The 26,806-nt window shown below is 43.7% G+C and overlaps 1 protein-coding gene across 1 annotated transcript; it reads left to right on the top strand.

Moving 5' to 3' along the window:
- The first annotated feature begins 991 nt into the window (after positions 1-991).
- Positions 992-26,220, top strand: pkd1b (polycystic kidney disease 1b). Its single transcript, XM_047610107.1, has 42 exons — positions 992-1,677; positions 3,124-3,304; positions 3,400-3,548; positions 3,823-3,941; positions 4,321-4,468; positions 4,545-4,810; positions 4,907-5,671; positions 5,899-6,030; positions 6,127-6,302; positions 6,427-6,563; positions 7,355-11,010; positions 11,117-11,269; positions 11,427-11,567; positions 11,815-12,097; positions 12,273-12,375; positions 12,587-12,715; positions 12,865-13,015; positions 13,175-13,312; positions 14,270-14,414; positions 14,494-15,204; positions 16,076-16,229; positions 16,320-16,575; positions 16,702-16,897; positions 16,998-17,165; positions 17,282-17,422; positions 17,562-17,772; positions 17,877-18,000; positions 18,278-18,421; positions 18,511-18,940; positions 19,058-19,172; positions 19,267-19,481; positions 19,939-20,141; positions 20,227-20,424; positions 20,525-20,679; positions 21,647-21,847; positions 22,236-22,407; positions 22,503-22,685; positions 22,766-22,870; positions 22,953-23,087; positions 23,165-23,367; positions 24,605-24,716; positions 24,804-26,220. The coding sequence occupies exons 1-42, from the start codon at positions 1,602-1,604 to the stop codon at positions 25,704-25,706; spliced, it is 12,483 nt and encodes a 4,160-aa protein (XP_047466063.1). The 5' UTR covers positions 992-1,601; the 3' UTR covers positions 25,707-26,220.
- Positions 26,221-26,806: the final 586 nt, after the last annotated feature.

Raw genomic sequence — 26,806 nt, 5'->3', positions numbered from 1 at the left:
AAAAGCAACCTTAAATCATACAAATCTCAATTTTAAAAATGTTTAAAATGGTTACATTTCTTCTTATTTGTTAATGTCATATTTCACTCACTGTTATGCACAGTTATAAATAAGTGAAATGATAAAAAATAAATTTGGTATTAGGAAAAGGGTGGTTGTGAGATAAATGAAAATAAATTCTATTTCAGACATAAATTGGATCTTTAAAAAAAGACAATAGCTGTGGTTGTAATTACTAAACTTTTATATGTGTGTGTGTGTGTGTGTGTGTGTGTGTGTGTGTGTGTGTGTGTGTGTGTATCTGAAGGTTTACTTTGTGGGTGTGCTAACAGGCTAAACTGACACAGGTACTGTTAGCATGCTAACATTATTATCTATCACAAAACACTACATTAACTAAAATGCTGAGTGAAATGTATTTATTTACATGAATAAAACACTCAAATGTGCTGTAGTAGGAAAAAGTAATAAATACATGTACATGTACTCGCTCAGTGTAACAGCTTTGTGAAAATGGAATTAATGGAAGTTAGCGCTACTTAGCATAAGTAGTCAGTGTGGCATGGTCAAATTACATTACATCTAAAATGTAGAATAGAAAGTTTATTGCCCTGTGAGATGAGGAGTAGATTTACATGTAAAGGGAAACATGTAAATAAAAATGTTTGCATTTGCATGTATAAAATACTGAAAATGACTTTAATAGAAATAAATATATCCAATACAAAGCTTTCTCAGTGAGTCTAAGAAAATTCTCCCTCTTCATTAACCTCTTACGAAAGAAAACGTGTCTGACAAAGGGGAAAAAAAACAATACAGGTGTTTCCATAGCAACAGACTGACACCTCCAAGCTATGGGTGCGTTATCATTGCCTTCAACTTTATCTGTTCTCTCTCCAGGCAACCAAGATGGCATCCTTTCTTTCTTTTTTTTAAACCAGGGTCTCTTTCTTTGCATGTGCGTCACCGAGGCTTTGTCTGGTCAGCGATGAGGCCTTTAGTGTTCAAGCTGAGACAACAGGCTGGGCACACAATGCAGGAGAAGGAACTATCAAGATCTGAAACCAGAAAAAAAATAAAAAATAAAAAAAATCCCCAGCAGAATCAGAAGATGCTGATAACTCTAAATATAAAAAGCATCAGTGTTCCCCTAAGCAACTTTGACACTACTAGAGTCTTTGGACTTCCTTGTGTCAGGATCTGTAGATGCATCTCGTGTCACTGAGCCGCTCTGTTTCCATTGAGTGTCAGGGGTTTTACAACATGGTAATGAGCGGCGCTGGCCCACTCTGTCCACTCCGCTTCTATGGCTGTTGCTGAGAGACAAAGTAGAAGTCACCCGGGCGCTCAGAGAGAGTGGAGAAGAGGCCTTTTAAAACAACAACACCGCCATAACTCATAGTGCGTCTGCAGGGCGAGGGAAGGAGGGAAGTGTGTGAGCGGAAGGGACGCAGAGTAGAGACAAGAGGGACTGAATGGAAGATTAAACTTGTGCAACAAGACAAACAAGAAAACAATCGGCACGTCTGATGGCAATGCTGGGAGTGCACTGATTTGGATGATGCTCATTTTCTGTAAGAGGACTTAACTTGCTCTGCAAGATGACGGGCGCACTTGCATCACCTCTGCAGGCGCTACTCTGGATTCTTTGTGCAGTTTTGATGACCACATCTGGAGGTGAGATTCTCTCACTTGTTATAACCTTAAATTGGTAAATGAGCATGGGAGTATTTATTGGGGAAACTGTGGTTTTACGTCATTCAGAGAGTTTCAGAGCTGAGGACTTTGCAAATGTTTGTGTACCTAATATTACTATTAATTCTACATCTTTTCAAATGCCTTCATACGTCTGTATTTAATTACCTAAAGTTGGATAGTGCTGGTTTACAAAAAAAAAAAAGTATTAAATCTGTAAAAATTCAGAAAGTGCAATGTGGTTCTGTTTGCATCAGGCAAAAAATAATCTAACAGTGTGCACACAGTTACTGAGAGGTTCACTTTTTGCGGTCATGCAGGCTCCACTGGTCCAACCAAATAGGATAAGGTTTCACTCCACCAGAGGAAGTAATGTCGGTATTGTCTGACTTTCGCTTTCTGTCACTTTATTTTTGCAGTTTTTTCTTCTTCTTTTTTTTTGGTTTTGTTTATAGCAGCTTGTTTTCACAGACACCGCTCACAGAACTTCTTCATGTGACAGTCCTCGTGCCTTGTCTGTGTTTGTCCGTATTGCAGTAATAAACTGAACATAAAATGCACCTTGGAACAGAGATAGTTCAGGGTAGTTTTGTTCTCATAACCACACCTGTAGCTGTGTTTCGTTTCCTTTTGATATCTTTTTTTGCACTGATACTGCTCCCTTCTGTCTCTATTATTAAGTCTCAGACTTTGGTTTCTTCCTTATTCGTTAGCGCCACAGCAGTGGTCTTCACAGGCTACTTTAGAACTTCTGTCACACAAGCATTAATTGGAAATGATACATTTAACAACATATAAGAGTTTTTTTTGTGGAGGTTGGAATTTGTTTGTACCTTCTATTGTTAATTATTATATAAATGATGAGATACTTCACAATGTAACAATACAGTAGTTAGTTGAGAAGAAGTTTGCAGAATTAGGTCAGAAATTATAGTCAAATCTCATAGTCTGTTTTGACCTGGGAGGAAAAAAGTTGCATGAACTATTGGTTACAAGGATACAATTTAGAGGTACTTAAGTATTTTATACTCCTCCTTGACTCCAACAGGGAACTAATCTGCTTTAGATTAAGATTCATGTGTGTGTGTTTCCAGTAAAAATGCATACGGGTAGCATTTAACTCGTAACAGAGATACTTTTACACTCAAAGTTGGGAATTTTTAACTGTATGTTAGTGGTACCTCCAATATGCTGTAAATCTAAAGTCTCACCACCTTGGAAATAATATATTACAGAAGCATAATACTTAATACTTAATAATGGGTACTGGTCAGATTTCCTTGTCAAAATATGCAAAATGTGAAACATCTGTCCTGTAATCTGTTTTTGCTTCGTAAATTCCACGACCTCAAGATCTGATTCTGATTAATTGATTGGGAAACGGCTGCTCTTGCCCGCTGTCAGCTAAGTTTGAACGTTGCCTCCCAGAGGACGCTCCCTGTCCAATAGGAGGTCGGATCCACCTGGCCAGTCTGCGATGCTATTGGCTCTCTGAGTCGAGATCATCTTGGTTTGAGGCGCGGGATTCGTGCAGAAATACTCGCGGAGGGGATCTCGCTTCTGCTGACAGCCCCGAGCTGAGAAATTTCATCTTCTACTCCTTTCCAGTGTGAGCCCCACAGAAATCTGCATTTATAGCAAGTCATACCACTGTGTCTTTAAACCAGATATGTCATCATATTTCTGGATTTTCTTTTTCTCCAGGAAAACCTCTGTGTGGGTTTGGCTGGGAGGAGAGAGACTCGGTGAGACACAGGAGATGTGTACCCAGATAGCATTGGGCACACAGGGAAGGTGGAGGAAAGCTCAGTGTGCCGGACGGTACATCTACCTCTGTGAGAGTGAAGTCACCGGTAAGACTTGTTCATCACTCAAAAACATCAGGGGCTCACGTGAAGAAATTACGAAGGAGGAGGAGTCAAGTGCAGAAAATGAGGCGTAGGGAAGGCTACAAAAGTGGAGAGTGGAAAACAGGCAAGAAGACGTAGTCACAAATAATAAACAAGGCTTGGATCTACCATTCAGTAGTGACCATAGCGGAGAAGCTCTCAATAGCTACGTTTATATATAAAAGAAGCACCAGTATACTGATCAGAACTGACAGTTTGTTTATTCCTCCTCACGCAGAGTCTTTACCATCTCAAGACAGTTACCTGACCGGATTGGTTCTCATGACCGGCGTCTATGCTGGCTCCCGGATAAACCCCCTTCCCAGTGTCCCAGATACTGGACAGCACACAGTGGAGGTCAGTAAGGTGTCGCATTAACACTGTCTTGTTTGCAACATGATTAGTAAGCAGGATAATTTGATAGTTCAGATTTTTTTGTAGATGTACAATCTCAAATCGGGGGGTTACAGGACCTGGATCACTAGGCCACACATAATTTATAAATGGTTCACATAGATATTACAGGGGGAATGTTGACTACTAAAAGTAATGGATAAAATGGCAGAAATGCTATGGTATTAGTTTAAATTATGAAAAGTTAGTATTCATTAAGCTAATTAAAACTATAAATTAATATACTTTGGGAATGAGAAAAGGAGCTGAGGAAAGAGGTTACACTCTGAGCACTCGGGGTAATTCCTGTCCTTTGTCTGTGATGTTGCTATGATCCCCACAGATGCAGCTTTTCCCAGGCGTGTGGTTCAGTCACGCAGGTCAGCTCGCATCGGTGGAACTGGTTGTTCAGCCCAGCCCTGTGTCCTCTCTGGCACGTGTCCAGATCCTCCGACCCTACTGCAACCCCAACCACCACTTGGTGCCTCCAGGTACCCGACGGCATTTGCCACAAATGCTCCGGGCTTATCGGATCCTGTGACTGATAATCCCCTCTTGACTTGTCAGGTTGCAGCTCTCTCCTTAATCCATTCAGTTGCTGCTCGGCGGTGCCGCTGTGTAACACCACAGGGGGCTGCAGCATGGGACAGCACTGGTGCCATCTGCTGGAGGCCTGTGTGCCCACCACCAGTCCGTGTAGCCCCTACGACCCTGCGGCGGTGAGACGCGGCTTTGCCTTGCCGCCTAGGTACCCCGCACTGCCGCCCTTCTACCACCTGGTAGCAGATCTGCCTCTGAGAATAACTCCTAGCTCTGAACTGAAAACTCTGAGAGTGAGTTAACTTTCATCTTATTTAAGCCCATTTGGCAGCCGCTGTAGATCATGTTTACAGTATATTATAAAAAATATATATTTTCTTCAACAACAGCTTGTCCTCCCAGAGCGAGCCATCATGGTGTACCCTGATGACGTTGTGGCTATACAACACACTCTCGACTCTGGAGCGTTTCTGCACTGCCTAAATAGTGAGGCCTCTCTAAACTCACCCTGGCACCAAAGTTACCTGTCCTTCCGGGGGACGGAGTGGGGAGGGTGGTTGGAGGGAGGTCTCACTTCACTGCCTAAAGGAAGCAAATGGGTAGATGGGGTGGTGTGTGATCTGAGGATGATGTATGTGGACACACTACACGGAGCTACTTCACATGAACATATCTTTGGCGACTCTCACACAGAGACAAGCACAGCCCCTGATATTAGGCCCCTGACTGGCGGCCCTAACCCCAGTCTGAGATCTAAATTCAGACTTCACGTCATCCACCCATTGCCAGATGCAAATAACCAGATTCATGTCCAAATCAACATCCCAACTCTCATTGTTGTCGAGGCCCTTTTCGGCGAGAACGCCAGGAGCTCGTGGTCAGGCCCGGTGCTGCAGACCGGAGTCCCCTTTCTTCAGTCATGTCCTGAAGAAGTTCTCCAATCTTCTCCTGGCTGTGAGAAACAGTCCAGCGAGGCCTGGTTCTCTGCTGTGACTCTGGTGTTGCCATCAGTGGGAGCACAGGTGCTGAACATCAGCGTGACGGACGTAGAAAGCTTTGAAAGTGTGAGCGTGAAGGTTTGTGGCTACGAGGCCGTGACGGGACTTAGTGTTGAGCCGTATGGATGCCCAAGGATGCTCATAGACACATCGCAGGTAATAATGCTCAAGAAATACTATGCAGCAAACACATGTGACTTTGTTGACAAGGTATATGTAGTTAACTGAACTAGTGTGCAATAGCAGTTTGTGTCAGTCAGTCAAAAAAATCTTCAGTTTCATACAGAGATTCATAGTTTCCAGACAATTTATCCTAATCTGATACCTGAATGTTGTCTTACTTTTGTTGTCGCTGACATTCTATTTAATATTTTAAAATTTAGTCATTTACAGCCAAAGTGGAGAGAGGCTCCTCAGTAAAATTCATGTGGGTGATCGACAGCCTGGAAGAGTTTGCCTATGAAGGTGAATCTTACAGTGTTATGTTCAAGAAACCTGCAGAATATAATCTCCAGGTAAGCGTTTGGTCAACCTTTGTATTTGTTTTAATCTTTTGTTTCCCTTGTTTAAAGCTTGTCACAAATAGAAGTAATCTGTTATCTTTCTGTTAGGTGACAGCGTCCAACCCTGTGAGCTCTGAAAGCCAGAAAATCTTCCTGACTGCTGATGAAGTGACACCACTGGCTGAGCCGGAGTTCCTCTCTGTCAGGGAGGTTGTAGCTGTGGATGCTGTTCACCTCTATACTGTGAAGGTCAGAGTGGATATCTCCCTTCCTGTTACCTTCAGGTGAGGTTATTTTAATGCACACACACACAGACAGTATTTTATTAGCGACACAGACTTGAAGAAAACTTGAAAAGTCGTGTCTTGTTTGATTGTTCAAAGCCTCCATGTACTTCTGTTCTTACAGGTGGCAGTTTGGAGACGGCAGTAACAGTGTCGTCCACACCCAGCCTGCTCCCTGTCAGGCCATGGAAGGACATGTGGTAAAAGGAGGCAAGCAGGTCTATGTCCAGGACTCAGTGAACCATACCTATTCAATCCCAGGTGAACACACTGTTTACTCTAAAAGGTCCGTCCAGTGAGAGTGAGAGTGTAAAGGGTCAGTGAATATAGTCCCATAATATTCACAGTCTCAGGGAGTGAGTATATCAGTATATTCTCTATAGTTGTTGAGATGTTTGGCATTCGGTTAAGCCCCGCCCTTCAAAAATGTTACATTGTTTACAAACTGTGAAGGGGTCTATACTGACACTGATCTTTCAGTTTTTTCCATTTTAGTTTCAGCCACAACACGTTGTCCTAGAGACCTGGAAAGGAAGACGTTGACTTTAATCTACAACCTTATTACCTCCACTAAATCCTACACGCTAGAACTTTACAGCTTCACTGATATAATATTATAATATATAATAACTGTGTTATTGAGTTACGATATAATCTGACTCTGCATTCTCCCTCAACTGTTATGAAAAATGCAATCTTTTTCATCTCATTGCTTTAGTTTTACACCCCATAGCTTTTATAGTTTTGGTCCACTTTTACCTCTCATCACCATGCCCCTAACAGCAAGGTAGTATACCTGCCCAGAGTGACAAACAACTCAAAAACCGGTCAGCCTTAATCAGATGCTCCCATCAGATGGCTCGTTATCATATTCTCTGCTGTTTTAAGAAACATAAACACTGATCAGTGTCTCATTGGAAATATTTTGCCACATATATGTCTAATTGAAAATATGCCCTTGACATTGTTTTCTGATTTTTTACAAATGAATCAACTATCATGTTTTGATTCACTGTTCAGTAAATAGTTTTCTGTCTTTTTACTCTCTCCAGGGGACTACATACTTCATGTTCATGTCTCCAGTCAGCATGACAGCACAGACACATCCATGAAGATAAATGTCCGCCATCAGTTAAATAGCCTCTTCATTTCTGCTTCTGCTTCGGTGCTCCTCGTCAAACAGACTTTCCAAATGGAGGCTTCCATCGAGCCTTCCACCTCTGCTGTTTTCTACACATGGGACTTTGGCGATGGCTCCCAAGCCATCCGTGGCATCCACCGTAAAGTCAGCCACACTTTTGGATCTGCAGGAGTTTATAACGTCACAGTATGTGCCAGCAACAATCTTACTTCTTTGACTGCCTGGGATATGGTGGTAGTTGTGGAGAAAATCTCCGGTTTGACTGTCGCTCACAGCGCTCCAAGAGAGGCGGGCACTGTTATGGACTTCAAAGCTAAAGTTGCCTCTGGTAGCAGTCTCATTTGGGATTTTGACTTTGGTGACGGGTCCCAGGTGGCAAACCTGACAGATGGTTGCATCTCCCATGTCTATAAGTTGCCCGGGAACTATAAAGTAGATGTAAAAGTCTCTAATTCTGTCAGCCAGGCTCATCGGTCTATAACTGTTGAGGTTTATAGATTGACTGTTAGTGGAGTTCTCCCAACAGAATGTGTCGTAAGTGGAAAAGACATACAATTTAATGCCCTGGTGAATGGAAACAGTTCCAGTCTGACTTTCCATTGGCTGTTTGGAGAGGATTCACCTTTGACTGTGGCGGGACAGTCAACAGTCACGCATATGTTTCCAAACCATGGGATTTTTTATCTTAATCTGACTGTGTTTAGTTCTGCCACATCTGTATCATATAGTAGAAGTATATGTGTCGAAAGTCCAATAACTAATGTTGAGGTTTGGCCATCAAAGGATGTAGTGCCAGTTGGAGAGGAAGTGTGTATCAAAGTGTTAATTTCCCCTGAACAAATTACAGGTTACCAGTTTAAGTGGTTTACTAAATCCTCTGGCTTTGCATCCCTGACAGAAAACTCTCAAAAATGTTTTGTCTTTAGAGATGCAGGTGTTCAAGAGGTGTCAGTAACGGCAAGCAACAAAGTGAGCAACAAAACAACCAAAACTGACGTCACCATTCAAGAACCTGTGAGTCAGCTCTCTGTCATGCACGATAGTCAAAGTGACACTCTGACCGTCAATACATTAGTGTCCTTTTGGGTTGCCAGTTGCGTTGGCAGCAATGTGTCGGTGCTGTGGGACTTTGGAGATGGGACTCCCACAGAGCAGAAGCACAACATATCACACGTCTTTACCTCAACGGGTCAATTCACAGTTACTGCCACAGCATTTAATGTTGTTAGTCGAGACTCTACAACTCTCAGAGTTAATGTTTTATTTCCTGTTTCCAACCTTTCACTTCACACCAGCCAGCCTTATGCTGCGGTAGGGGAGGAAATCCTTATCACAGCTATTAGCACTGCTATTAGCAGCACAAGCTACTTCTGGACAATAGAAGGTGTCACTTCAATGAAACAGGGTACTTATGAGTTTAGATATATTTTCCCCAAGGCAGGGGTATATCAAGTAAAGGTTATAGCCCAGAACCTTGTGAGTAGAAGGGAGGCAGCTATTTTAATCAAGGCCTTTGAAAGGATACAGAGTCTTCAGATTGAATGTCAAAACCTGATAGATAAGAAATATGTACCTGCCCATGAGGAGCTGCTGTTTATCGCTTCATTCACCAGAGGCTCCAACGTCACTTATGACTGGCTTTTAACACAGAGCGGAATAAACCGTCAAGTTACAGCAGATCGAAAGATTTTTCATGTGTCAGCTGAAACGGCTGGCAGTATTTTAGTTCAGCTTAGAGCCTCTAATGTCTTGAGCGAAGCTACCAGCAGTGTTTCTTTACTCGCAGTAGAGCGTGTAACGAGCGCACACATAGCAGCACAATCAAACCTTGTGGCCCTAGGGAAAGTAGCAAACATCTCTGTATTTGTGGATACCGGGTCAGACTTACACTACCTTTGGTATGTGAATTCAGATTTTCCACCCCTGCAGACACAGGAACCCTTTCTTCTCTACACTTTTTCAAGTCTGGGTCATTGTCTTGTCAAAGTTTCAGTTCAAAATGTAATTAGTCAGAGTAACAACACCAAAGAATTTTTGGTTCAGGAAGAAGTTCAAGGGGTGGACTTTCAAATTGACAGCAAGAAACTTCCATTTTATGTAAATACAAGTACTGCGCTTTACTTTCTTGGGCACATCTACAAGGGCAGTGATCTCCACTGGGACTGGAAAGTTAGAACTGCCAAACAGAACCTTTTCACCTCCACCAATCAAACTTTTATTTACAGTTTTCCACATGCAGCCACCTACCAGGTGTATGTGAATGTCTCCAATGGGATAAATTGGCAGGTGGTTTCACACAATGTCACAGCCCAGGATGCAATCCAAGGTCTTATGCTGAATATTAGCAAGCCTTCTTTATGCACTGAGGAACAAGTAACATTTACTCCAACAATTTCCAAAGGCAGTGATGTAAGCTATGTTATAACATTCAGAAATAAAGATTGGATTCAAAGTCAAGATATTTCTGAAGGCCAGTTCGTCACATCAAGCCTTCCGGTTGGGAGCCACCAAGTTACAGTGAAAGCACTGAACCAGGTTAGTAATGCAGAGGCATCCTCTACCATCCTGGTAACTGAGCAAATTCAAGGTCTGCAACTTGTCAACTGTTGTTCCAGTACTCTAGAGGCTTTTAAAGGAGTCCAGTTTAAGGCAGAAGTTCAAAGTGGGTTTCCAACCAACTATACCTGGATATTCTCTTTGGAAAAGGCTGCACTCACCCAGTTAACAGGACAAGAAGTAACCTATACTCCATCGGAGAATGGTTCACTGTCTTTTAGCTTACTAGCCAGCAATGGAATCTGCTCCCAGAGGATAAACCAGACTGCAATAGTTGAATTGCCCATTAAGAAAGTCAAACTTGTCTGTAACTCACAAAAGCTATTTGTTGGACATTCTGTTAGATTTTCTGAGACAGTGAATGAAGGAAGCAATGTCCGATACCTGTGGGATTTTGGAGATAACACAGAGTTGTTATCGGACTCAAGTACCATCAATCATACTTTTTACTATAATGGAAAATACACCGTCACAGTCAAAGTTCTCAACGATGTAAGTGACGTGTCCACAAAACTAGACCTCGAAGTGGAAGAGCTTCAGTGTTCCAGCCCACAAGTTGTCATGGTCCAGAGTCAGTCCACTATCTTCAGATCCAGACCAAGTTATTTCGAAGCCAGCGTGGACGTTAACTGCACTGTTTACAGGACTACCTATCGATGGGAGTTATTCAGTGAATCCTATTGCACCAATGACAACACAGATTTATCTGGGAGCAGCATCGACCTGGGGGATGCAGCGTCCCCTTTTCTATTACTTCCAAAGCATACTCTCAATGTGGGATGCTACTGCCTGGTATTCACAGTCTCCTTCCAGGGAACTCCTCTTCTTGTCCAACGGAACACCAATATCACAGTGGTCCACTCCCCGTTAGTAGCTGTCATTAAGGGAGGCTCCCACAGAGTGTGGCCAATCCTCAGTGACCTTGTCCTTGATGGATCAGGTTCTCATGACCCTGATATGGAAGCCGGAGTGGAGGAAACACTGCAGTATCAATGGACCTGGATGTCAGTGGTAAGCACCTTCTGATGTTAAAGCTTCCTTATTGTCACTGAAATGTCATGTAGTAGAGTGAAGCATAAATTCCTTATTGTCACATGAGTAAACTCTGTATTTGCAGAACTCCACAGAGTCTCCTTTTATAAAGCCACCAATTGGGACTATCAGCAGCAGGATGACTATACTCAGCAGTAAGCTGCACCCAAGCACACTCTACCTTTTCACCGTCACTGTCCACAAGACAGGGAGGACACCTGCCTCTGTTAACCAAACGGTGAATATTATGTATAATCTTCTTAAACCATTTGTACTCCCCTTTTTTAAATCAAATTACAGTGCTTTACTTGTAAGACGTTGTAATTTTGTAAAGGAATTATTTTTGGTATAGTTTATACCTGAAAGAGCACCCACTAATGTATTGTCGGTTTCAGGTAACTATTAGTGAAGCTCCGGTGCTACTTTTGACTGTGGAATGCGTATCTTGTTCTGCCCTCTCACCTACTCATCACAGTAGTCACAGCATGCCTGTTGTCCTTGCTGGACAATGCAGAGAATGCAACGACCAGGCACAGGTAATAACCTACAGTTAGTACCTGTAACAGTAATAAAGCCACTTTCACTTTTCTCAACAACCTCAACTGATCTACTTTTCACTTGGTGTGCATATTATTTAGACCCAGTTAAGTGCAAAATTGAGTTGGAAGTGATTCAACTGCAAATAACCATTAGAAAACTGTATACAGTTTGATAAATTGCAAAAGAAAACATACAGCACAATAATAAGACTGTGATATATAGATTGTACACGTCTTTCCACAGTACCAATGGAGAGCTGAGCAACAGGGTGGCACCACCCTAGACCTTGATGAAGCCACCACCTCTACAGGGAAACATTCTCCTAACTTGGTGGTGCGTTCAGGTGTCCTTCAGCCAGGGCAGAGTTATTCCTTCACCCTCAGTGTATCACAACCTGATAGTGGGCGTTGGGGCAGTGCCATCCTTACAATACAGCTGAGCTATCCGCCCAACGGCGGCCTATGTGATCTCAGTCCAGAGTCGGATATACGTCTTCTGGAGACAGTGGTCACGTACAACTGTTCAGGTAGCGCTGTGATATTAAAAATATCACATCAATATCTTTTTCATGTTTTTATTTTACCAGTAACAGTGAGTAATTTTATACTGTAGAGCCTTATTTTGTGAATTCATTCACATGTACTTGGTTTAGTGTTGTTGTACTTAACATTATTCTGTAAATACCTCTTTGCTTTTGCCAGGTTGGCAGAGTGATCAAAGCAGGGCCTCTCAGCTGATCTATACCTTCCAAGCTACAACCTGCCACCCCACTTGTAAAGCGTGCCCTGTGCTCACTCTCTACAGGTGAACATTGGCCTCAGCTTCAACTTATCAACAGAGAAACAATGTTTTATGCTAACATACATTGAAAAACTACATTCAAGTGTACACTACCGGTCAAAAGTTTGGGCACACCTTCTCACCCAATTCAATGAGAAGGTGTGTCCAAACTTTTGACTGGAAGTGTAAGGTGTGCAGTTATTCCCAGTCCAAGTTAAATTCTTCTTCTCACAAGGGGTACTCGGTCAACATTCAGCTGCCTGGTCCCCATGGGGATCCCTGGACAACAGAAAAACACATCTGTTATCACAGTTATTCTGCTGGTAGAAGATGATCTGGGAGCAAAGGCTGTTGCTCTGAACAGGTAAAGATTTGAGTTAACTGGTGCAAAATGTTAGGTGCTTTTCCAGTGCTTGGTCAAAGGTTAGGTGAGCCTTTTGAGGACAGCTCACATCAGGTCCAGTGCCTCTGGCAATGTTGTAAACTCTCTCTGTTGATTGTTCCACTTCCCAGAACATTGACAGTTGAAAACCCTACATGGGACGGTGTTGCCAGTCAGTGGCTCAGAAACAAGAGCCAGACAGAACTGTGGGCATTGGTCCAACATGGCAACCCCCAAGAGATCATCCCTTATTCCATTGCCCTCACCAGCAAGCTCAATCAGGTAGTGCATCTACCCTACATTTCCATATTCCAGAGAACAAAATGTCACTTGAAACTAATGATAATTATAGCTGCTCTCCAATACATCATAACTTAAGATTATGAGCATCGTGGTGTGTTACTAAAAATGTTTTATTATTAATTCCATTCTCATGAACAGATGGAGTTTGGACGGACTACTGGGGAACTCCAGGACAAGAGGGAGGTCCGGGTTAGTGTGACCCAGGCCCTCGTCTCTCTTCCTGTGTCCTCATTGCTGGATGTTGATCAAATCAGCTCAGCACTGTCACAATCTACTGTAAGAAAGCACAACCCATGTTTTCTCCTTTTTATTCTCATCTCATAGTGCACATGTAATCATATTACAAACAACTGCTTTCAGAGAGAGAGAGAGAGGAACTCAAATATTAGCAGAAGTTTCCCTTTATGGACGATGTGTTTATTGGCTAAGGGGAAGAAATTTAAATGAGAAGCTCAATACCACCCCCACTGTGGTCTGTTAATTAAGAAGCCACAGCCAACAGTCTGTTAGCTTTATTTAGGGCATGGACTAAGAATTTAATGTGTTTAAATTTGTTTTACAGTATAATTATTTGTCTGGACTTATCTCGCAATTGCTTCGAACCAAGAAATAGTCCGGCAGTTCATTGTGAACTTTCACATGGACAAAAGAAATATAAAAATGACTTTACATGGATAGCTTTGTTTCCTTGTTTCCAGTCTTGGTGCGAAGCTAACTTGCTGCTGGTTGTATGTTCATATTTCAAGTTGCTGTAGACAGAAATCCGCTATTGTTAACAGAAGTGCGCTAAAGTGCTAGCAATATTCAGCAGAGCCACTGATCACTTATTTACCAACACCACGCCAACCACTATGACACAATTAAATGTTCCAGGACAATGAATTTAGTTGCTTTTGGCCTCTTTCTTCTTTCTTCTTTCTATTTTGTGTTGCTATGCACTGTAGATATTTGTTGCAAATGTTATGAAAAGACCTGTGTGCCAAAGTTTCCCATCAAGGGCCAGATTTTTCAAAAACAGAGCCAAAAAGATGCGCTGAAGTCTTGTTTCCTGTCAGATCTTTTGATTTACAAAGTAAGGGAAGTTTATTGCAGATTTGTTGCCCAAGGAAAAAAAGTATTGGCTGTTCCATCCACAGGGTCATCTAACATGTCAAAATTTATCCCATGTTTTCTTTTTCTTTTTTCTTATTCTTGCTTTGTGTTGAATTTCACATTTGTCCTTTTTAATCCCAGGCTGTTCCTAGTGAGTTGGTGTGTGAGAGCTGCTGGGAGAAAGTTCTTGAATCTGTGAGGAAGATGATTCATGTTATAGAAGAACAGACGAGTCCCGCCGTTTTGCCAGCTGTTCACACAGGGAGAAACATCCTTGATGTTATAGGTGCTGTCCAGCAACTACCTCTGGCATCAAACAGTCATGCACTGGTGTGAAACTTAATAAATATGCCCTGTGTTTCCAGGTAACACCCTGGCGGCTGGACCTGAGTCAGCCAGTGCTTCCGGTTCTCCCCCTACCTACTCAGACCCTCTGCAGACAACTTCAGCAGTCGCCTTGTCAGCACTGGGCCACGCCGGAACTCTGATGCGCACTTTGATGCGTTTGCAGGTTCTTGGTGAGGAGCCCCTTTCTCTTTCTACAAGCTACATCAACACAATTGGTTTCCAAGGAGACCCGTCTAAACTGCTCTGCTCTCATCAGTCAAACATCAGCCTTTCTGAGTCATCATCAGCTGATGAATCTGAAGGTTCTGGTCCGTGTCAGTTTCATATACCCAACTCCCTTACTGCGCACCTGAAGAGTGAGAGATCTGAGGTGGTGCAGGTCCTGTTTGATATAAATGGAGCACCGGAGATCAGCCCTTTGCTGACAGCAGCTAACCCTCCAATCTCTACGTCTCTGGTTGCCATGGAGCTCACCACTCCTCAGGGTCAGTCCATACCCATCCAGGACCTGGGCCCTGAGCAGGCTATTAGGGTCACCCTGCCCAACAAGTACCCTGTGCAGCAGGGTGATGGAGGTGGAGATGGGGGAGTGGGTGAAGCTGGAAATGGGACATGTCTTTCTGTAGAAATTCCCCCCGAAGGACAGTTGAACTTCACGGTAAAAGCTCTGGACGACCGGGATGAAAATGCAGGTTTATACATCTCCTTCAACTTCAGCCTGGTTCCAGGTACAGTATGTTATTTTTCATTCTCTCAGTCTTTAGTGTTCAAGACTAGTCGTCCTCGTCATCAAACAACTGAAAAATGAGCAGCTAGTTGGTTAATATATAGGAGCATCTCACAAACATGGAGACATTTCACTCATGAGCTGGTGAGCAACTAAACAGATCTTGGAGAAGTCATTCCATTTTTGCTCTTTTTTTAGTTTCATGTGTATTTGTAACACATTTTCCATAACATTTTAAAATGGCATCTTGGCATAGCATATCATCTTAAACTGGTGACCTTTAGTTTTTCCAATTTTCTTATTCTGAAAGTCTAATTTGTGTTGTACAGTGTTCTATTTTTTACGCTTTTATTTATGCGCTTATTTAATTGCTTTGTTTTGTACCATTGTACCATACTTGGCCAATAAAACTGATTCTGATGATATGTTAAAAAATGCCAATCCTGTGAAAAGTATGAATTTGGCATGTTTTGGCTTTAAAAATGTACAGTAGTATTTATCTTATGCTTTACATTTCTCATAATATTTAGGTTTTGATATTTTATAAGGGAACATTACTAATGGCCATTTTAATCCATAATATTTTTCTTTTAAAATGTGGCCATGATGATTTGTCAGTTTGTGAACTGCATGGCTGCCAGACTTTACATTAAAGTATGAACAGATAACCATGAATTAATGACAGATTATAAGTAGCAGTAGACACACGATGTCAAAACATTTTGACACTTTGAGTTGAAAGAGTGAACTAAATGTAAGGTCCATCGTGCAGCTCCTACATAATTATTAATCAGCCTTGCTGTATATCTGTGAGTTGCAGCATGAATTATATATTACAAATGCTGTTTTCAAAGTGCGTTTTACATTTTTAGGAGCTACTCCAGCCAGCCTGGGACATGTCAAGACAGAAGTGAGCTCTGCAGTGCCAGGGACTAATGCATCCCAGGATTCCCTAGTGAGAGAGTGGGCTCTCACCCTCTCTGGTCTGGCCACCTCCTCAGAAGAAACTATTTTTCTGTCTCCACTGTGAGTCCAAGTGCTCCTCAGTAAGTGCTCTGATTGCTAATTTGATGAATGAAAAACTACTTCATGTCGGTGCATTTTCCTCCACAACAGCTTGAATGGGACAGATAAGCCTCTCTATGTCACCCTGACCTCATCTCTGGTGGACCGTGGTCCTGTCCAGGTGTCCGTGTGCGTGTTCAGCTCTCTGTGCCGCTACTACAGCGTGAAGGAGAGCCGTTGGAGCAGTAAAGGTCTTCAGCCACTGGAGGGCAGCACACTCCACACAGCTCACTGTCTCACCCAGCACCTCACCATGTTTGGGGCCAGTTTGTTTGTGCATCCTGGGGCAGTTGTTCTGCTCCCGCCGGTATGTGAGACCACAAAGAATCACAAGGCAGTTTTGCCAGCTCCCACCACACAAAATATATATGCTACCAATCAGCCATCACAAACAAGCTCTTCCCCTTCTCTCTGTCATATCTTATATTTGCAGTCAGGAGGACCCATGCAGAACATGGTGGTAGGGATTGTGTGCGCCGTCCTGGTTCTCATTCACCTGCTGGTGGGACTCATTGCCCACAAGTTGGACCACTTGGACAGCCTGAGACAGAGCCACGTCCCTCTGTGTGGCCGGCCGGGGCTGTACCACTACAGAGTGCTGGTTAAGACCGGCTGGAGACCAGGGTCAGGTCAGTTCAGGACAAGTTAACAGACGGAGAAATAAGAAAAATCAAGTTGTTGTCTTTTTTTTTGTGATGGCACAATTAATGCTATGTTATAACCCATCAGGTACCACAGCGCATGTTGGCATCAGTCTGTATGGTGTGACCAAGAGCGGCTCTCGCCACCTGCAGAGGGATGGAGCTTTTCAGCGTGGCAGCTTGGACCAGTTTCACGTGGAGACAGATGACAACCTGGGAGAGGTTTGGAAAATCCGCATCTGGCACGACAACACAGGTATACAATGCCGGCTGAGTTATTAAAGAATATGTAATCATATCGGTCTAGGTGTGAGACATTCAACAGTTCATTGGATTTACATGTAAGTAATCAGAATAATCCTGTAAATATAGGTTTGGACCCATCCTGGTACGTTCAGCATGTGGTGGTGTGGGACCCTCAGACCGACCACATGTTCTTCTTCCTGCTGGAGGACTGGCTCTCTGTGGAGAATCAGAAGAACGGCACAGTGGAGAAGGAAGTTCTAGCCTCATGTAAGCGTGTGCATGTAGCTTTCAGCTTCACGGGTTTACTTTTAACTCTTATTAAAACCGGACTGGATGTTTTATCAAAAAGGGCTGTCAGACTCCCACATGTTTGGTGTTAAAAGTTACGCCGCTTTAACCGCGTCAGGTCCAGAGGAGCTGACTCAGTTCCGACGGGTCCTCACCTCCCAGCTGATATTCGGGATGGCGGAGCGTCACCTGTGGCTGTCACTGTGGGAACGTCCCGCTCACAGCTGTTTCACCAGAGGTCAGAGGGTTACCTGCGCTGCCCTCCTGCTGCACCTCTACCTGGCGCTGGGGGCTTTGTGGTACGGAGCTGTTGGCGCTGAAGGACACAGGTGAACTGGTTTATTTCCAATCCATGGCATAAACCCAGATATCAACCGCCATGCTAGCAGATTGTGCAGGTCTGACGGGATCATTTGTGTCCCCTTTACACCAGTGGGCCACTGTCATCCCATCTGCTGGTTAACGTGGAGACAGTCGCCGTTGGGATGACGGTTGCAGTACTGGTTTTTCCTCTCCAGTGTTTCCTCTGTTTCCTGTTTAGAAAAGCTCCCAGCCAGGTGACTCAACCAAGCTTCTTTTTATTTTTCTCTAACTGCTTAATCAACCTGAATGCGTTGGAAGTTTCCGTGGAGCTTGTCCTGTGTTCTTGGTCGGCCCCTCAGTGTGTTGCTGATTAGAGGTCGTTGCAGGGTTGTGTTGCTCGTTGCGTCCAGACTTTGTTTGACTAGACTACAGTCTAATCTCAGTGTGGAAACCGCACAAGTGATTGTTTCCCATTTATCTCAAAGTACACTCACTAATGCAGGTGTGTGTTTATGTGTGGCCGTAACCCAGGTAACCGTGGACATGTCAGTTCCTCCGTCTCCTGTCTGTCAGTCTGTGGAGATGGACGTCTACCTTGGCCAGTCGGCTCTCTCGGGCCCTTCATTCCTGTCTCTGCCAGATTCTTCTGGCCCAGTCCGAGACAGTACTTCATCTGTGAGAGCACACACACATACACACACACAGATGGTTGATATTCTGCTCCTGATTCATTTCTTGGACTCACAGTGTTCTTCTGTCTCTAGCTGCTGGAGAGCAAGGCGTTAGACTCCAGTATCTTGGACTTCTGGGCTGCCTCTGGCTTGGCGCCCCAGACAGACAGAGCAACGCAAGACAAGGGCATGGTAGCGTGGCCATCATGTGACAGCCTCCTCAATCTGCCGGCAGGCTTACAGCCCACCGAGACGACTGCGGACCCCGACGTCTGCAAGGACTCACCGCTGCAGGGTCCTGGTCGCCAGCTGAGAAGGAAGAGGGCCTTGATGCAGCTCCACATCTCCTCGCCCGGGCCCCCTGTCTCTTCCACGGCTCATCTTCCTTGCACATATTCTCTTCCAAAGGACATTTCCAGCGCTCCCCACTTCCCAGATGAACTGGGCCAGAAGTTTCCAGTCATGAACCCCATTCCAGTCCAAGTTCACAACAGCAATCTGACTACACTTCTTACTGCGTCTGGTGAGAAACCATTTAAATGAACTGAAAGGAAACCCAGGTTAATTACTGGTTTATTACCTATGGAGAGTCTTTCGCACCCAGTAATTTGTTTGTGTGTTTTTTTGTGCTTGTTTCTAGAGGAGGACCTGCTAATGTCTATAGCGGCAGCAGCAGAGGAAACTGCAGATGCAACCCACAGCAACTCGGACAGCGGCTGGGATTCCCCTAGAACCACGTCTTCCTTCTCAACCATGTTAGGATTCCCTCTAGGAGTCACACGCATGCATATTCATGCATTTCTGTGTTGCAGAGCACTTTGTTTACTTCTGTGATTCCGTCGCTTTTAGGCGAAGCGCCTCCTGCAGCAGCTGGTCAGAGCAGAGCGACGACAAGTTCCTGTACGGAGGAGAGATCATCAAGCCCGACCTTCAGTCCTATCCCTCGCTGCGTGAGGCGGGACTCCGCAAGTGTCCTTCTGTGCTGTCTGTAGACTCAGTGGCAAGCACCTTCCTGCCAAGCCCTTCTCCTGACTCCGCACGGTCGTCCTCTACCACGCGCATAGGTACCGGGCAGCTCCTGTTTCGTCTGATGTGCCCCAACTGTCCTGTCATATGAGCTCACGTACCCCTTCGGTGACTCCACCTGCCGCTGTTCACATTTAGATTTCTATCCAGACATCCAGCTGATCTCTGGCCCAATAATGTCACATACGATGTCCGTATTGTGTATCACTATCTGCCATGGCTATGGGCTGCCACAGAGAAGATTTGAAAACATTTATCTGGTATGGGGCAACAGTAAACCTAAGGCAGATGGGTAGAAAGGAATCCCATTGACCCAGTTCACCAATGGGCCCAAGGAATCTCTTTCGCTAAGCATCCTCTTTTAGCTAATAGTTTACTAATCCATCAGTATGTGAATATACTTTTTAAAATTCAGATCAGAATGAAAGTCTTTGAGCTATTCAAAGAGTGCTATTCATTGTTTGAGGTATCTTTTGTTAAACTCTGCCATTGTAGGGGTTGTTCGAGGTCAGCCCACCTGGCTGCTCCCTCCCTGGGCACTGTGTGTGATTTACCCACTGGTGGCTGTACTGCTGGGAGCCTGCCTGGCAGTGGTGGGACTCTATGGGAGTTTCTTCTCCAGAAGAGTTGTACTCATGTGGCTGATATCAAATACCTGTGCCTTCCTCTGCTCTGCTCTGCTGCTGGAACCTCTCAAGGTGAGTTCAGAGATGTGCTCCAACTAATTTCTTAGATCTTTGCTGCTGGATAATTCAATTGACTTGCATGTTCTTCCACGCTCAGGTGTGCGCGCAGGCCTTGATCTACACAGTAATATGGAGGCCGGTGGATCCAGAGGTGGAAGGGCAGCTGGCTCAGGAGACCACTGTGGTGAGAGCATTCGGAGAACACAGTGGGAAGGTTCGCCCACTGTGTGGCTACGGGCTGCTGCAGGCGAAAGAGGAGGCCCGAAAAGTTCGAGCTCTGCGCTCACTCATGAGGGTGAGAATAAGGCTGATCACAAATATTCAGAGGCAGTTTGTCCCCAGAGAAATCTCATATTTTGCTTTTTTTCCCCCCTCCATCTGTATCTTTTCCGCAGCACTGTGTGTGCCAGCTGCTGTTTCTGTTGCTGGTGCTGATGGTGAACTACCAGGACAGGATAGAGCAGAGGCAGGTTAGGCTGCTGAACTCGGCCGTCAGACGACGTCTGCTCGCTGCACCTTTGGGCTTCCCTAACCTCACCTCACTCAGAGAGTAAGGGCGACTCACAGCTTCCTGCTGTCAAAACACCACGTCAAGACAGAAACACTATATCCACACAGCGCCGAATGTGGAGAGAACATCTTCAGTAATTGACTTTGTTTGTTCTAATAGATTAACTACTGTCCAATATATAGTAAGAGGGCATTGTGTCTCTGAGTAAGACTAAAAATAAGGTACGAAGACAAAATTCTTCACCATTATTCTTGGTTATTTTTCATTTTGAAAACCTTTGTGTGACATCCAAGATCATTATTCTAAATTTCCCCTGTTCACATCTGGAAATAAAAGGCATCTAATGTGATTTATTCACCGGTGGGCAGCCCCTAGTACAGGTGTGAACACACCCACCCAGTGCACTGACTAGGCACAGAGATTTTAAAATAAAACCAAAATTGATCAGGAACCACTTCATTGGGAACAGATTATGCTCTGGCAAAGATCTGCCGGGCCAGTTAGATCCAGTCGGGTGGGCTTTTTGTGTTGATGGACAGAAGGAATGGGCATCGTCTGAGCTTCCTGAAGTATAATGTGTTCACAGGAAAATGGCTTTAATTGGTCGTTTAACCATCCAGTTACATGGAGAGGTATATTCTCTTTTCACTATGGGATGTGTACAGCCAATAGAGAAACATGCCCCGAAGTGAGAGAAAAATATCCAACATCTTAATGAAATCCAAATGGTGTGTTACTAGACTCATATTCCAATACAGATTTTGTTTGGCTACCCCAGGCCTGGATAATTTGATACAATAAGGTAATTAAAAAGGCATTAAAAGAAATGGAGCAACTGGTTTATTTGCTTGTTTTGACTACTGATTACAACGTATTTGGTGGGTTATTTACAGCAAAAACACAGAGTATGTGGACAGAGTCAACCAAGATTGTGTGTCTATGCTAATTAAAAGAACAAATGCGTCTAATATTTGCCTGACATCACAATCTCTCTTTCTCCATCCAGCTGGTCAGATACAGAACAATGGATCAATCACACTTTGGTGCCACACCTCCACCAGAACCCCATTTTACGCCTCCTGGGGTTGCCACAGCTGCGGTACACTCATGCACGCGGTGCCTTGTCAGTTAAACTTCTGGGAAACAACACGGCAAAGACACGGCAGATCCTAGCTGACCTGCACACAGGGCCGACGAGCAAGAAACTGTAAGTGCATCATCCATGACGCGCTGAGTGTGGGATTCATTAGTGCTGAAATGCTCTAATTCGGCATATTTAAATAAACAACTTAGTTTTCGTCTGCAAACTAATGGAGCAAAAAAAAAAGGTTGAATGTTTTCCCATGTAAATTACCCAAAAATATTTTGTACTAATTAGACTTTACAATATTACATACACTGCATACATTATTTTGCATAATGGTAACCCTCCATTGTAACAATGAAATCTAAACTTTTAGATAGCCTATACTTGCTTTCGGTTATATGCATTACCATACAGGGTATAAAAAAACGTATTTAACATGCTTTAAACAGTGGTAGTTGTGTCCTCGTTGCTTCTGTAATTGTGTTCTTTTTTTGTATTTCTGCCCCAGGTTTAAGACTCTTTCTGTAGACTTCACACACTACCACAGAGAGTCTGGCTTATTTCTATGCGTGTCCGTACAACTAGAGCAGACTCAAACAAGAGTCACCCCCTTCCTCTCCCTCCATCCACTCCTCATCCCTTCATCCTCCTCTGATCCAGACCTTCAGGTGGCTCTGACGGTAATAATCTCTGTTATTCTATCTCATAAACAAATCTTTTATGAAGAACAGAACGCTCAGTTTATTCAGTTCGCTGTTTTTTTTTCATCCTGCAGATACTTCTTCTCATCTCTGCTCTACTAATCCTGTTTGGGGAGCTTTGGTCTATGGCTACTGAGCGTGCTCAGCATCTGATCCAATGCTGTCACTGGTTCCAGCTCTTCTTGGCCTTGTTGTCACTGGCAACAGCTGTTCTTCAGCTCTGCTGCTTGTCTCTTGCTACCTCGTGTGTTTCCAAGGTAAAGAACAAAACACAAGATTGTAAACCGTGTAAATTATAGCTCTCATTAACCTAAAAGAACATTTATGTATCATTTAGCTGAGGTCCAAGCCAGACAGCTTCGTCGACTTCCACAGTGCAGCCCTCCTGGCCCAGAGGTCTTCTCAGTGTGCAGCTGTCTTGCTCACGCTGCTTGTTTTAAAGGTAAATAGAACAGCTGGTTAATTCGCAGACAGATTAACCACTTTAGTGAACGTCCTCTCCTTTTCATCACTGTCTGTGCTAGCTGCTGGGAACCTTACGGTTTGTGCGGAGGTGGGTGGTGATAGGCAGATTGCTGCAGAGAGCCCGGGGGGAGCTGGGGGCTCTGTTTGTCTTGGTGGTGCTGCTGCTGCTGCTCTGCACTCACCTTGGAAACACGGTACGAAGAGCAACTTTCAAATGAAACAAACGTCATGTCAGAGAAAGGCGTTTGACAGAGTTCTGTCTATATTTCAGCTTTTTTCCCGCTCTGTGGACGGTTTCCTGTCGCTGCATCAGACCAGCGTCTCAGTGCTGTCCATCCTGCGTGGCCGGATGGTGCTTCAGCGTCTGTGTAAAGTCCACCCAATCTTAGGCCCTCTCTACGGGCTGCTACTGATGGGTGGAAGTGTTTGGCTCTTGGCCAGACTCTGTGGAGTTGTTCTCATTCGTACATACAGGTGCACACCGTTATCTTTAGTTTGGTGGTGTTGTCACCAAATTATTTAAATTATTTAGATAAAACATGATGCTTATTGTTTCTTGTTTTATTTGTGTTGTTTGCAAATTTTGCAGGGCCAAAAACAAGACTCCGTCAGCCTTAACATACTATATATTCTAGGGCAGTTTATGGATGTGTAGCTAAATTATTACCATGTTTCCCATCTTAGCTTCACATGTTAGCATGGTTACGTTTGCAAATTAGCAATAACCGTTTGGGAATACTATTAGTTTTGCAGGTATTAGGTCCAGACATTAGTCCTTGCATGAAAAGATGAAATTTTGATTGATCCACCTAATTTTAATACATATTGTTGAGAAGGAGACATATTTGGGGTCACATTTTTGGGCGTAATCCAGGCAATAATCGTAGCAGCTTCATTCTGTCAAGTTTTGAAGTAGAAGTCAGGGAATTTCCTGAGTGAATTAGACTCCGTGTGCAACAACTATGAATGTGTGTACTAATCAATCAATCAGTGTTTACATTGGCATATTTGTTTTTTTAATTTTTTTATTTAGGCTTAGTAGGCTCTGACGAAAAGTGTTATTAATCTTAATCACGTTTTAGTCAACTTTTAATTATTTCATTCAGTCAAAATGATATTATCAGTCTGCTGTGCTATCCTTGCTAATTAGTAAGGTTGGATTGTGCATTACAAATAAATCCAAGAGGTAGCATAGTTCAAGTAAAAATGCAAAAATGAAAATTTGAATAAAAGTGCAATAAAACAGACACTCAAAAGCAGTACAATGTCTGAACGCCTATTCCTGAGATAACTTATGTGCCAGTGCATTTCAGAGGACAGTACTTAGACACATAATGAGGTTTACCATTAGGAGTGTACAATTTGATTGTGTCGGTGCAGCATAAATGTACTCTGTACAATGGCAATCCATCAGCTGCAAAGACCAAAACCAAAGATACAAACATTATGATGGCGCTGAAATGAGAGGAATTATCACAGGCTGTTGACTTCATCCTCTGGGAACCAGCCCTCAATCCATCCAATAGTTGTGAGGGATATTAGTCTACATTTTTCTACCCTCAAGAATAAGTGTGAGCAGTTCATAGAGAGTTAGAGAGTATTGCTGCACAATATGTGCTGGATGTGTGATAGCTGGTAACACATTTCCTTCAAACAGACCCCCACAGGGAATAAAGTGTGATTAACTGCCAACTGTTGTTGTTTCCCAAAGGGCAGAGCGGGCTGCGTTGTTTCTTCCAGCCATTGAACCTCAGGACTATGAGATGGTGGAGTTCTTCATCAAGAGACTCAAACTGTGGATGGGACTTACCAAGGCTAAACAAGTAACTGGCTTTGTGGTTTTGTTAGATGCATTTAATTTCCCTGCTTAGCTCATGTTGCCAATTCTCGACGTTTCTTTCCCCTTGTAGTTCCGACACAGGGTCAAGTTTGAAGGCATGGACATCCCTCCTTCCAGATACTCACGGGAATCTCGTCTTTCCTTCCTGTCTTCCACTCTCGCTTCGTCCGACTCCACTTCTATGTCCTCTTCATTTTCATCCCCCCGGCCCCTGTCCTCGGCTCTCTCCACTAGATCCGTGGACTCGGTGGTATCAGAGCCAGGTTTCGAAGTCCAGTCCTACCTGGACAGCCTGCTGCCCTGCGTCAGTGCTGTGCTCGCTGGTTTTGATCGGGTCAACCAGATAACCGAGGACATTCACAACCTGGAAATGAAACTAGAGGAGGTGCAGGCCACTAGAAGGAAAAACTTCATAAATATCAAGGAGAACAGTGAAGGAAAATTTGCAGGATTAGAAAAGCTGGAGGAACCAGATAGCGAAATGGTAACAGTAGAAGTTAAGCACAGGAGGAAGGGGTTTCTTTATCCCAGACCGCGAATCTCTCTTCCATCCTCCTTTTCTTTCACACAGTCCGCACTTCAATCCTCTGCTCGATCAATCTGCGTCCTTCCCCGCACACGTAGCTCCTTCTCTGAGTCTGAGTCAGGACCAGTCCAGCCTCAGCCCCGCGGAAACGGACCTTTTTCTCAAGCCGCCAAGCCTGCACCTGGAATCCCTGGTTCGTGCGCAGGATCATCTGGCTTTGGCAAGCACCCCCGAAGAAGAGCTTGGCATTCTGGGAGTTCTCATTCAGCTGATGCTGCTCAGAGGGCATTTCAACTCGCAGGAGTTGTTTCGTGTAGAAACGGAGGAGACACCGTAGCATTCACTAGTGCCAGACCCAGAAGTGAAGAGGGATTTAGAAGGCATATCATTGATGGGGTTCCCGTCAAGAGAAAGGCATGGATCGCTGAAGGACCAGGGACTGAGTAAGAGTGAATATGTGTTCACACTGAAAGTAAGTTTATGTGTTGCCCCATTGAACTCGTCTGGGCATTCGAGGAACTGACTGAATCTGTGCTGTCATCTACAGAAGTGCCAATCAGCTGGACTGTCTTTGTTGCACCTTTGGTGCTTTCAGAAGATGCACTGGTGTGATCAGATGACTCTTGCCGGTTGGGCTCCTCTTTCATTATTTTACAGGTGTAGGATTTAAGATGCAGGTCTGCTCTGCTCTGATAACGTAGGCCTATTGAAGGGCACTCTTACATGGAAGTAATTTATTGAATCAGATGATTCGATTACTTTTTCAATTCTTTCCGCCCATCTTAGAATCTTAACTCTGACTTTGGGCCCAAGCATTCTTTAGTGGACAGACAAGTTTTGTCTTTCATGAACAAAACTGTACCTTTACAATACTGTGAATGATGAACATTTGGTAAACGACACTGTGGACAGTTTTGCTCTACAGATGAATAAAGACATGAGACCATTTGGTCTGGAGGTATAGGTGCCTGTTTCTCTCTTTTTTTAATATTACTGTTCCACAACTGGGATCACATGTTCTAATGTAGCAGTACTATGTGTGTGTGTAGTGATAACATAGCCCAATTCATATTTTATTAACCATTATTGCCTATCTAAAGGAACCTTGATATAAGAGTCAACATAAGATAAGATAACATAAGATTTGCTGACACTCAGTCCTTAAGGTGACTGACCAAAATGTTTGCTGTAAATTAAAAAACATAAAAAGTACGAGATTAGCCTTATTTTCTAAATACTAAAGGCATCATGAAGTAAAAATGCAGGGGTCCAATATAAAGAGTCGGTAGAGCTGGGATACATGGGTATGTAGGTATAAATACTGTCCATACGTCATACCAAAGACCAAACTGTGAGTTTATGCTCAACAATATCTTGCAATGACTTTGGTAAGAGTCCCTCTGTGATGGCTTTTTCCACTTGCCAACTTTGGCAAGAAAACAAATATGATACTATCCTGCTGATGCCAGCAAGCTTTTTCCAATAATTTCTTCTCCTTTAATTATACAATTGACTTTGTCTTGAGGTCAGCTGTTGCTATCTTTCCT

Source organism: Mugil cephalus, chromosome 16 (genome assembly GCF_022458985.1).
Source record: "Mugil cephalus isolate CIBA_MC_2020 chromosome 16, CIBA_Mcephalus_1.1, whole genome shotgun sequence".
NCBI classification, from domain to species: Eukaryota; Metazoa; Chordata; class Actinopteri; order Mugiliformes; family Mugilidae; genus Mugil; species Mugil cephalus.
Note: the sequence above shows the minus strand (reverse complement) of the source record. Positions and strands in the feature narration are given on the sequence as shown.

Coding starts and splice junctions, on each gene's coding strand:
- pkd1b (XM_047610107.1), top strand. CDS start 1,602: ATGACGGGCGCACTTGCATCACCTCTGCAGGCGCTACTCTGGATTCTT. Junction 20,142..20,226: donor TGCTGCTGGAACCTCTCAAG/GTGAGTTCAGAG, acceptor TTCCACGCTCAG/GTGTGCGCGCAGGCCTTGAT. Junction 20,680..21,646: donor AACCTCACCTCACTCAGAGA/GTAAGGGCGACT, acceptor TTCTCCATCCAG/CTGGTCAGATACAGAACAAT.